The sequence below is a fragment of the Synchiropus splendidus genome, chromosome 8 (genome assembly GCF_027744825.2).
Source record: "Synchiropus splendidus isolate RoL2022-P1 chromosome 8, RoL_Sspl_1.0, whole genome shotgun sequence".
NCBI classification, from domain to species: domain Eukaryota; kingdom Metazoa; phylum Chordata; class Actinopteri; order Syngnathiformes; family Callionymidae; genus Synchiropus; species Synchiropus splendidus.
The window spans coordinates 13,605,595-13,618,116 of record NC_071341.1 but is presented as its reverse complement, the minus strand read 5'-3'; the positions used below and the strand labels follow the sequence as shown (position 1 = coordinate 13,618,116).

The 12,522-nt window shown below is 44.9% G+C and overlaps 1 protein-coding gene across 6 annotated transcripts in view; it reads right to left on the bottom strand.

Moving 5' to 3' along the window:
* Nucleotides 1–2,408, bottom strand: part of si:cabz01090165.1 (uncharacterized protein LOC100333421 homolog) — a 167,394-nt gene extending 164,986 nt beyond the window's left edge. For all 6 annotated transcript variants that reach the window (XM_053872264.1, XM_053872267.1, XM_053872268.1 and 3 more), the window contains exon 1: nt 1,727–2,408. Coding sequence is in view for 1 of the 6 variants with exons in the window: in XM_053872263.1 (XP_053728238.1) it covers nt 1,727–1,736 (10 nt within the window). In the remaining 5 variants the exon portion in view is untranslated. The remainder of the gene's footprint in view (nt 1–1,726) is intronic.
* Nucleotides 2,409–12,522: the final 10,114 nt, after the last annotated feature.

Genomic DNA, 12,522 nt, shown 5'->3' with positions numbered 1-12,522 from the left:
CTCTCTGTCAGGACGGGTGCTTTCCAACGCGGTTCACACGTCTACGCTTTCATCTGCACGCACGGCTTTGGTGACACAACATGGCTTCCCGTCAGGTCTGATATTTGAACGGTCCGGTAGACCGTCCCTGTGAGCGAGCGCTCGACCTTCTCCATCTATTGTCTCTACTGTACCGAACGCTCCAAGGTCGCAAGGAACTGGAGACAAAGACCCACTTTGGAGGGGGGAAAGGGACAACCTTGTGGTTTCTTAGGCTTATTCCCAAATTGCCCATCAGGGGGATGGAGCCAAAGTGCCCAGAGGTCGCAAAAGTCATTTAATTTAGACAGCACTGCCGCTGCACGGCCTCCAAACTTGGTGGAAATTGCGGGTGAGATATTCAGGATATTACACTGGATATTCAGTGGCAGAATAGCGGGGGATACAAGGCTTCAGTGGTGCGAGTCAGAGGCAAGGCCGAGTGGTGGCGTGTGACCCAATCCAGCAACATGCAGCAGGCCAGAACCATTATTTCACTTCAAACAGACAACATAATGGATAGAATGTGTTTCTCAAATGCAAAAGCGCGCTCCGTGTGCAAAGTCTGGCAACCCAATCCATCATTCACGAATATACCTGGCAACCCAGGTATATCAGCACCATCTCCACAGCAGGAGTGGTTCAACACCAGCCAAAAATAATTTGGACCCATTTGCTCTGATATCTAGATCACCTTCTTCGCTGACCGTCACCATGGTGATGCAACAGAATGCTTCAAAGTCTCAAACTTGGTTGAACTTCTGAGATATTTTTAGGCCCATTCACGGTCCCCTTGTGTATGAAACTGTTCCCAATGTTCTCAATCATCACATGTGTTCTTTACATTGCTGTTACCACCAAGATTCGCAACAATGACACAACAACAAACGAGGAAAACGGAGGCAGAATTGTAGGAGGTAGTGGTCAGTGAGGTCGTGAAATATCTCACCATTGTTATGTCTTGTTCATTAGATCTACATATTGGGTAGTAGCAGCTACACTGCCCCCCACGGTTTCAGGTGGAACTGCACTATTTGGCCCATATCGTACGTTATGGGCAGGAAATACGGAGGAAATAAAGTCAGAGCACAGACAGAAGGATCCGTCTGATAAAGCCTGATACAGATGTAACCTGCTCAGACGCTCTCTGATGGAGGCCACATCTTTATTGACTTTAATAGTTGAAGATGATTTTGTTGACAAAAAGCTGCTTAGCCCACTTATTGGTGGGGTCGGCCCAGAATGTGTACCGGGTCTGCACCAGACTGGAAGATTTCAGAGAAGCAGTTGGCGAAGATTTCACAGGAAAACACCTGAGTGTGCGCACTCGACACGTCTGCGCACACGCGCCTAAACACACGCACGCTTCGGAAGCGGCGTGACAACCAAACATCATCATCGTCGTCGTCGTCGTGAGCACAAGTGGAGAAAACAGCGTGTTGAGGAAGAAGACGCTTCGGATGGAAGGAGCCAGATTCGGGGATCGTTGCCAGCACACGCGCAAAAATAGAGCGCGAGCGCGCGCGCACCAACACACACGCAGCGAGGTTGTGGTTATAATCAGACTGTAAGCGGTGATTCATCTCCCGGGCATCAAGAATCAAATAACTCCAGTTTAGGCGTCCCCCGCGGCGCGGGAGCCGCAGTCCTCCATCCGCCATCTCACACACCCTGCATCACCATCATCAGCAAACCCATCAGCTCCTACCTCGCCTCATCTGAAGCACCGCGCGGACTGCAGTGAAAACAGCTTCCAACTCGGCCGCCGGAGTTCAGCGCCGGGGTGCGCGCGCGCGGACCCAGCCGACGCAGTCTGGTCCGAATCCAGGTGCCGGTGGTCTCAGCCTGGAAGACAAGTCCTCATAGATCCAGTCGCGGAATGGGACGCGGGTCAGCAAGGCGCCGCAAAACTCCCATAATCCCCCCCTAAATTAATCCGATAACATGTGTGGAGGTGAAAGGAGCTCGGTAAATCCAAAGGATCGCGCAGCCTCATCCGAGTCCGCGGGGAAAAAATCCCAACCTGGGAAAGTGAGGGAGCACTGTGAAATCCCGGCGTCTTTCAGGTGCATCAACTAACGGTGCACGCGTGAGGGTGAGATGCGCCTGGAGGCCACCGACGGCGAGGGTCCGGGAGGTGTCCAGCCGCGGCAGATAATCCACAGCAGCGGAGAGTCGAGCCCAATCCTTCCGCGTCAGAACTCACACTCTTGCCTCACTCGCAGCTCGTTCCCGCCTGAGGAGACCAGAGACTGTGGGGACGACGTCCAGCCTCTGTTACATTGTGGGTCGGCGATTCCGTCCACGGCCAGTTCTCGCGTCCCGCTGCTCGGCGTCTCCGTCCGATGCGGAGAGAATGTTTGCGGCGACTGAAAGTTTGAAATCCAGCCACTGCCTGGCGCGCGCGCACGACGGAGGAGCAGCGGGGACGAGCACGCTTTGGACGGGAAGACACACCCACATTTCTCGACCCACCTATCGAACATTGGACATTCTGTATATATATACAGAACAAAGTCGAATGAAAGGCCTTTGTTTGCACTTTGTTTATTTGTTTGTTTCATTCATTTTAAGTGAGAAACAAATTGTCCTCAGTGTCAGTGATGCTAATGTTATGCTACATGTGGCAGTCTATCTATCTATCTATCTATCTGTCTGTCTGTCTGTCTGTCTGTCTGTCTATCTATCTATCTATCTATCTGTCTGTCTGTCTGTCTGTCTGTCTGTCTATCTATCTATCTATCTATCTATCTATCTATTTAGCTGTCTGTCTGTCTGTCTGTCTGTCTGTCTGTCTATCTATCTATCTGTCTGTCTGTCTATCTGTCTGTCTGTCTGTCTGTCTGTCTATCTATCTATCTATCTATCTGTCTGTCTGTCTGTCTGTCTGTCTGTCTATCTATCTATCTATCTATCTATTTAGCTGTCTGTCTGTCTGTCTGTCTGTCTGTCTGTCTATCTATCTATCTGTCTGTCTGTCTATCTGTCTGTCTGTCTGTCTGTCTGTCTATCTATCTATCTATCTATCTATCTATCTATCTATCTATCTATCTATCTATCTGTCTGTCTGTCTATCTATCTATCTATCTATCTGTCTGTCTGTCTGTCTGTCTGTCTGTCTATCTATCTATCTATCTGTCTGTCTGTCTGTCTGTCTGTCTGTCTGTCTGTCTGTCTATCTATCTATCTATCTATCTATCTATCTATTTAGCTGTCTGTCTGTCTGTCTGTCTGTCTGTCTGTCTATCTATCTATCTGTCTGTCTGTCTATCTGTCTGTCTGTCTGTCTGTCTGTCTATCTATCTATCTATCTATCTGTCTGTCTGTCTGTCTGTCTGTCTGTCTATCTATCTATCTATCTATCTATTTAGCTGTCTGTCTGTCTGTCTGTCTGTCTGTCTGTCTATCTATCTATCTGTCTGTCTGTCTATCTGTCTGTCTGTCTGTCTGTCTGTCTGTCTGTCTATCTATCTATCTATCTATCTATCTATCTGTCTGTCTATCTATCTATCTATCTATCTATCTGTCTGTCTGTCTGTCTGTCTGTCTGCCTGTCTGTCTATCTATCTATCTATATATCTATCTATCTATCTATTTAGCTGTCTGTCTGTCTGTCTGTCTGTCTGTCTGTCTATCTATCTATCTATCTATCTATCTATTTAGCTGTCTGTCTGTCTGTCTGTCTGTCTGTCTGTCTGTCTATCTGTCTGTCTGTCTGTCTGTCTGTCTGTCTGTCTGTCTGTCTGTCTATCTATCTATCTATCTATCTATCTATCTATCTGTCTGTCTGTCTGTCTATCTATCTATCTATATATCTATCTGTCTATCTATTTAGCTGTCTGGCTGTCTGTCTGTCTATCTATCTATTTAGCTGTCTGGCTGTCTGTCTGTCTATCTATCTATCTATCTATCTATCTATCTATCTATCTATCTATCTATCTGTCTGTCTGTCTGTCTGTCTGTCTGTCTGTCTGTCTGTCTATCTATCTATCTATCTATCTATCTGTCTGTCTGTCTGTCTATCTATCTATCCATCCAAGGGTTGTCACTCGATGAAAGTATTTTAGAGACAGTATCTTACAGTAAATGTTTGACTGAGGAAAGCACTATTGGCCACTCTGGTGTTGATAACGTTTTCCTTTCTGTTACATCACTCAGGAAAAAATGGAACAAAAACAAGAAATATTAATTTCTTAGCACAGATTTATTGGAAAAGAGAACGTGGAATGCCTCTGGGCTGTGTAGGCTGGCTGACACCGAGGTTATTATAGTAAACGAAACTCAATGAAAATTTGAAGAATTGTAAATCGTTTTTGTTGAAATAAAATAATGAAATAAAAATAAAAATGAAAGATTCCCATAAAATGAAAACGAACTGAAACTGCATTGTCTCTTTACAAAACTGATCAAAATGAAATAAAATTATAGCGAAATTGTTCTTTGTTTTTGGCTTGATTTATTTCATAGAGAAGCATTTTGAGATGATTTAAAATCCATTCATTTTAGCTTGGTTTTAGCAAGTTAGCATTTTTAGCATTTTATCAGGTTCAGCATGTCAAGTCCGTGACGTCACTTGTGTGTTAGCGCAATTGTGTTGTGTTGGCAAAACTGTAATATTCCATTATTATTATTATTCCTATTTTTGTGACCTAGTTCAATCTTCAATCTTCCAATACCCTATATTGACGGGAAACGGCCGATCAAAGCAACTTTTCTTTGTGGAACTTTTGACACTCTACTGTTTCATATTCAAAGGTTTGAATATGAAACCGTGGAGATATAACACTACAACATCCATTCTAACATTTAACAAGATAACTTTCTGTGTCATTTTTTTTAAATCCAATTTCTTTCAATATTATACAAATAAAACATATTTTCACGGTTAGTCGTTTTATTTTCATTTACTTGTGATTGAAAACTTTCTTACACAGTATTTCATTTATGCTTTTGTTTTAATGGTGGAAACTTTACCTTGAACTAGGACTGTAGAGCACATCTCAGCGCAGGTCTCTGTCCCATCTCCATCTGCTCGCAGGTCTGCGGAGAAGACAGTACTAAGGAAGACAGCCACTATAAGATGACCCCTACACCTCATCGGCCTCCCTCAGCACTTTGGGCTTTTCTAGTTTCATGTGACTATTGTCCTTATCTTTCCAAAGCTGGACGCTATGCCATCAACATTTTTTTAGATCCCCTTCACTAAATCTGGTGTCAGCACATATATACACAGTAAGAACAATTTGGCTCCCAGAACGGAGCCCTGAGGCACTCCACGTTCTCTCTTCATTTCCAATAAATCCATCCTCCTCTGTGTCAACTAGGTCTGTACTCTGTTCAGGCCTGTCCCAGCTACCTGGGGAAGGAGGCAGGTCACACCATGGACACCTTTCTTAAGCCAGAAAACAACAAACCTTGGCTTTCACATCTACTAGCGTTTGATGTAACTGAAGGGAAGAGTGACCAATAGTGCTCTTCTCAGCCAAAACAGATACAGTCAAGAACATTAACTGAAGAAGTTCAAAAACTGAAAGCATAATAAATAATCTCATGTCCGTACTGGTGCCTTGACGGCATCTCTGTTGAACCACACCTCCATCTATTTATCCACTTATCCATCTATCGCTTGATCATTGTGTTCATTTGTGGGTCCATCCCTCAGCCATCCTCTATAGATGCACCCACCTTTCATCCATCCATCCTCTGTCCAACCACCCTTCCATATAGGTGTCCACTTGGTCTGTGTTTTGATAAGACATCAATTGAGCCATCTGTCATATATTCAACTCTCCATTCTTTGTCCATCCTCCTCTATCCTCTCACCTATCTTAAATCCGCCCATCTGTCCGTCATCCCTTCATTCATGCCTGCAGTGCTCACCGGAATGAGGCAACTTTGCTTCCCCGCGGATGATTCAACACTCATGTTTTAATAATGTTGCTAAATGGAGGCAGGGTCTGAACTAAATAAAAGATTTTAAAACATGTTCCGGCGCAGCCTCCGTCTGCTCCAACAAGTAGTCACACAAGACATCATCACGACGAACACCCCAGCGCCAAACAGAGTGCCTTGGATCCCAGTCGCTGTTGTTCAGTTGATGACCAGGACTTTACTGGCAAACTCAAGTTGACCTGTCAGGAGGACAACCTGAGTTGTGCTCTGGTGACAACCAAATAATGAAGAATTGAGTGGGAGACAGACCTTTCACCCAGAACTTTCCTGAAGGTCAGTTCAGCATCACCTAGAAAGACGCATCAAAACTGACTCACTTTTGCATCATTATGTGAGTCACTACTTTTCTTCCTTTATGTGAGTCACTACATTTCAGCGTTAGGTTTCCTATAAAGTGACACAGGAGGTCACAAGAGTCTTGGAAGGAGACTCCGTCTTGACTCTAGTCAGCAGGAAACTGCAGGTCAAGCATTCATGACAAAGATGCTTCTCATCCTAGGATCAAATTTCCATGGTAATCCCATAATTACGAAGGGAAATCTGGTTAGGACACAGGGTTGGAATTATCAACATCTCTACTTTGGCGTGATAGATGATGAGGATCCTGGTAATCCAGGAACATCGAGAGCTTTATCGCTTGCCGTCCGTGCATAATGAGAATCAAGACAGTGAGAGGAGCTTGAAGAATCAGAGGCTGGCACTGGCAGGGGAGGAGGGGGGGACTGCAGTTAACCACCCGGCTGTGAATTAGAATTAGCTGCGTCGGGGGAACACAGATGCCGGCTGAATGTTGAATATGGCAACGCAGCACGAGTAGAGACGTGCCTGGCATCATTCAGCGGACGATGGCGAACGCGGCGCTGAAGGACGGAGGAGTCGGGGTGAGCGGGAAGTTTGGAGTCCGGAAGGATACACACTGAGCTGGAAAGGTTGCCGGTGAGTTCAGGGCAACGGAGAGGCAGATCAGGACCTCCAAATCTGAGGCAGTTGTGCTCTTCAGGAAGCCGTCGGAACGTCAGCGAGTAGCGTTCAGGCACAGTGTTGGGACGGTTTGACATGTGGGGTGTGAGCGACACAAGTGGAACTCTCCTGTTCAGTGCATACTGTATGTTGGACGGCAGTGAGGCGAGCAAATATCAGATTATGAATGTGGAAACTCTTAAACATGAAAAATAAATGAATAAGGAATTTAGAATGAAGTAAAATCCACTGAATGGGCTCAGTTAGGAATCAGAATAGTGTGGGATTATGGGATTAGGATGTCATAAATGTGGTGTGAATGAAAACTAAATGAGATTATTTGCAGATTATTTAATACTGTTTTGGGTTGCGCTCAGATAGGTGAGATGATGGCGCTTTGCAGGCGACACCTGGACTGTGTCTCCCAATAATCTTAATCCCTCACTTTTCATAATGAAATTAATAGCCACTGTTCAGAATAACGTTATCTAGATTTAAGACCAGAATGTTAGAAATGGTAAGCAAAAACTGACAAAGGAGAAGTTGTGGGATTAAATATGTAGTGTGATGCAAACCAAAGTCAGATTTTTTAGGAAACCTGGACTGGGCCTGGATTAATGTGTCACTATAATCCCTCGTTCAGTTTCATCGGATGACATCTTCAGGATTCTCCATGGTCAGCACTGCTGGATTATTTACAGTGTGGGATTGTGTGTTGGAGGTCAAAGTGTTTCAGATAAAACAGGAGCTCTTTTTTTTTTTAGTGCAGAACCAACCATGATGGATCAGAACCTTGCGGTCCTAAAAGTAGTTCAGTATAATGAGAATCAAAAATCCTTGCATATGTGGTCGGCGGGATTAAACCTGAGTGTGTGTGGGTGTGTGTGTGCGATAGAGAGTTCAGGGTTTATTGGTGGCATCCTTTATTTATATTTCCTAATCTCCACTATAATAATCTACAAACTTAATCTACTGTAGGTATAAATTGTGGTTTGTAGGTCGGAGATTATGTATGTGTGTCTGGAAAAGGGTCTGAGCGTGTGTAAAGGTGTGCTGCTGGTGTGCGTCAGTCAGACTGCGGCAGTGAAGACAAGTTTGTGTTTCTCTCCTCCTCTCGCTTCTTTGCTCCAACATCTCTGAAGATGTAGGATTGAAATAAACTTCATCTCCTCAGCTCCTCATTGGTCGCCTCCTGGTACTCCTAACCTGCTCGCCTCACTCTTTGGTATCTGTAACAGCTGATTCATCATTTTCTCCTTGTCTCTCCCTCCTTCCTGAAGAAGCCCACCGCGTTCCCAGTCTTCCCTCATCCTCATGCCTGCTGACCTCCTTCGGCGAAAGCCGAGCGAGGAGAAGCCAGGCTCGCCTTCTCCAACCGGCGGCCAGCCCGGCGATAAGAGGGGTATTACAGCAGAGGACGGCGGGTCATTACAGCGCAGGAGAGATCTTCTTGCTCATCTGAACACTCCCTCCCTCTTCATCCCTCGCTCCTCTGACCAAAGACTGTCTCATTATCTGCTGCTTCTGATGTGAGACTTCTGTGTGCCGATTCAGCAGCTCCAGAAACTGATGACAGAAGAGGGAAATGTGAATCATGAATCTGCTCCTCAACTGTTCAAACAAATTAGCATGAAAAACAGGGTTGTAGACGTGCTGTTGTCCAGCAGGGGTCTCTCCGCCTTCCAGTGAGTTCATAGTAAGTCAACAGGAAGTCCATTCTGTGAGAAGGGTTTGTGTCTCTTGCGAGTGAGTGTGTTGGTATGCTGACGTATATATGTTTGGATATATGTGCTTCCATGGAGTGAGGCTGTGTAGTAACAAGACAGAATGCATCTAAAAAAATAAATACATAAATAAGAAATCCCAAAAGACATTAAAAAGTAGTGTCAATAAAAATGTAAACTCGTTTTGAAACTCGTGCCATCTGGGTGCTAATGTAACACAGGTGTATTTTTGTTTGCCACTCGTTTGGCAACAGCGTGTCTAATGCGGAAGCTATTTTCCGTCTGTCATGTCAAGTTTGCATCCTGCAGCACATGCACGTTAAAAGGCGTCAACGTCACGAATTCAATACGATATTTAAAACACCAGCACTTGACAGAGCACAGTGAGTTTTCTGGTGCTCATGAAAGTGAAACTGCAGGAACTAGCAGTCACTCACGGACACTCGCCGGTCTCAGCGTGACATTCGGAACGCGAAGCATATTGCCCGAGAAATGATCATTAATTTCACCGCGCCAGATGAGCAGCCTTTCTCAGGTGTCATTCAACCGCGGCCGAATCCGCTGCTGTCTTGTGTGAGTCAGATGCAGCGTTCGCGGTCCACCACCTGAATCTGAAACTTTTGCAACCGTCCAGAGTGAGAACTTTCATGAAAGAGGTTGAAGACAGCTGCTTCAGCTGAATGCTCTCCCTGTCTCTCAGAGCATCCCTAGTTTTTACAGTCTAATGAGCGTGCTCTTTGCTGGCAAAAATATTGAGCTTCGTCACATCAAACCGATGACATCACAGGCGTTTTATTGACCTTTAAAGTGCTCAAATTGCGCTGTTTTCGCCCGCGTGTCCGCAGCTCTGCTAACACAGACGATCTACTGGAGGGTGAAAACAGCGCTTTCTGAACACTTTAAATGTAAATAAGATGTGAGGAGTTCATGACTGGAGTTCAGAACACTGGCAACATTGTTTCATGAGTCAGTCTCGACACTGGACTCAAAACGAGTACTGGAGGATCGCTAGAAGTGATCAACAGTGCACCCGCGGCTCATAGACTGGTGCGGCTTATGTATGAAAAAGATTCATTTTCCTTCTTAGATTTGGTGGGTGGTGGTTGGTGGCTAATATTCCGGTGCACTCTGTAGTCAGGAAAATACGGTATATATATATATATATATATATATATATATATATATATATATATATATATATATATATATATAAACATATTTTTTTGTGTGTTTAATTCTTTTGGGTTTTCTTTTTTTTTGTGCCCACTATTCCGAGCTTCTGAATGCTACAGATTGACGTCATTGTTCTTTAAAGCACTATGATTCACTATTTCTCCTTGAAAGGCCTCATCGATGGAAGTGCTGGACACCACATCCTGCATGCAAGTGAAAAAACACTAAAGAAACTGACTGGTTTCCTGGCTGGTTTCCTTTTGTGAGGAGGAAAAAAGCTTGGAAACCAAACCTTCATCTGAGGGATCCTGGTTGCACATCCTGGTCCGAACCCTCCATTTATGCCCAACGTTGAGTGCCAGAGAGAGTGGTAGGAACTGCACTGAGAGTTGCTGAGGATTTGTTTCCAGGAGATTTGAGTCATTTCGTGAACCGATGGACCTCGACTGATGCTTAATTTGGAACTCCAGGGAACAATGTTGAAAATGTTATGTTCTTCTACTGAAGAAACCAAGAGCGTTTCCAGAATTCTGTTAATTTTGTTCATTTCTTTTATTAGCCTCCTGCAGAGACAATTTTATTTTGTGGATTGTTTCTTTTATTATCATTGTTATTGTTGTTGTCATTGCATGTGTGAGTGTGATAGGTTTATTTATTCTTTTAAGGACCAATTTGGGGGAAGACACCTCCTTGTGAAGACATTTGGCTTAGTGAGGACTGTTTTACCTTAACATTAAGCCTCAATTTGAAGATTAAAACATCAAAATAACTGGGTCATCCTAACTAGGTTTCAGTTTGGTTCAGATTCCTGGTTAAAGTTAGCCGTTTGTTTTGGATGGTCAGGTTTAGGAGGAAAGTCAATGAGAAACCTCCAGAAGTCCAAAAAAGGATAGAAACACAAGACTGTGTGTGTGTGTTTGCGATTCGTGCGCTGGTGGTCGAACATAAGTTAATGCTAAAGTCCATCTCCTTGACGTACCTACCAATGACCATATAATATCACCATGAGTTTGGGATCCAGTGCAGTACAATAGAGAAGTGTTACATTGCTGAGCCGCCACATGATTCTCCAAGACAGTTGGGGCATCAAAGCCGCAGATCAGCCATCAGTGATGCTGTCAGAGAGACGGCGGAGCCACAGCCTTCAGTCGCCGCCAATTGCTCAAGCGGAAAGCGATGAGTAAGTGTCTGAATCGGAACCCTCCACCGTCTTGCTGAGAAAAAACGAAGCGATTTTCTCTCACAACATTTAAAAAGTTGATTTTCGTTTCTTTCTGCGCAGAACACTTGGATCCCCACGGAGTTGTTAGTAATGCTGCGGGAGATTTCCCCTTCATTTACAGTCGGATCGACTGCAGCGCACTGATCGAGCTGCAGAGCCGCGGCTGGAATCTTGTCTCTTCCCATCGTCTAAATACATTCAGTCCAGTAATTACACATGAACTTTGGAAGCGGGATGGAGTCCACTGACGCTGAGGCACTCGGAACAGTGGAGAAGAAGAAGAAGACGAGGGCCCGCTTCATCTCACCACACTGACAGGTGTCAAGTTGGATTTGACATGAGGATTCCAAATTCTGAACCGGTTCTTGGTGCCAGACCCCAGTCTGAAACCCCACTGTTCCTGGAATGGCTTGCCTTGGTGAGTCATTCTCTAAACTGGTAGACAGCAGTGCCCTGTGGTCGGGTTTCTGGGGAGTAAACAACTAAGTGAGGGTGCCCTCTAGTGGCCAGAATTTATTGCCTGACTCACAGGGCATTAATGCACAAAGCTCTGGACTTGACGGAGGATGTTTATCAGGAGGACGACACCTGGCGGTATCAGCTCTGCTGCTCCTCAGAGCCCAGCAGTGAATGGGCCGAGGACAAAGAGAGTTTTGGCTGCCTTTATCTCACGCACATGCAGGAAGACAGACGCACACACACGCGAAGCCTTTGAGGGCTCCTAAGGTGATAAACCATTCTGTTCTAACAATCTGGTTTTGTCCCTCACTGGTCTGTAAACATGTAATAAGGACTGCAACAACAAATCGATAAAATTGCTAGAAATCCATTATTAAAAGTGTTGGCGATGACTGTGCTGCGCAGAAAGTTCGAGATCGTTTCAACAGTAACACAACTACTCCAACTGCAGTGACAACTCCACAGTTGCAATAGGCAGCATGTCTTCCACAACATACCTCACTGCTACTAGTGTGTTCAACTGCTTCTGAGATAAAGGCTGTGCAATAGGTGTTCTGAACTCAAGCTTCTGCTGTTTGGCTGCAGTGGCTTCTCTTGAGGCGTCAGACCAGCGAACCTTAGCAGCGTCTGCTTCGGGCTCTTTTCCCACCAGTTTGGTTGACGCACGCACTTTCGGAAGATGTTTCTCCACATTGGAATCGCTCTTTTGGACGTGCATAGTGTTTTCGAGCCTCCACATAGCTTGCACGCCACTACAATATTTCTCGGGTCTTTTACAGCTAAAAAGGAAAAACAATGAGAAAATATCCACAATGGGAATCCCACACCTGGACCACCGATTGCAGCCTATATTTTTTTCACATGCACGGCGCCGCATGTGACTTATGTGGGCTTCACATCCACCACGGAAGCTTTTAATGCATATTGCGGACACTGCTTTTTAAACTCTTTATGGAGTTGTGAATGTGAAATACCAAGTAATGAGCATGTTTACAACACAGTAATGATAAACGG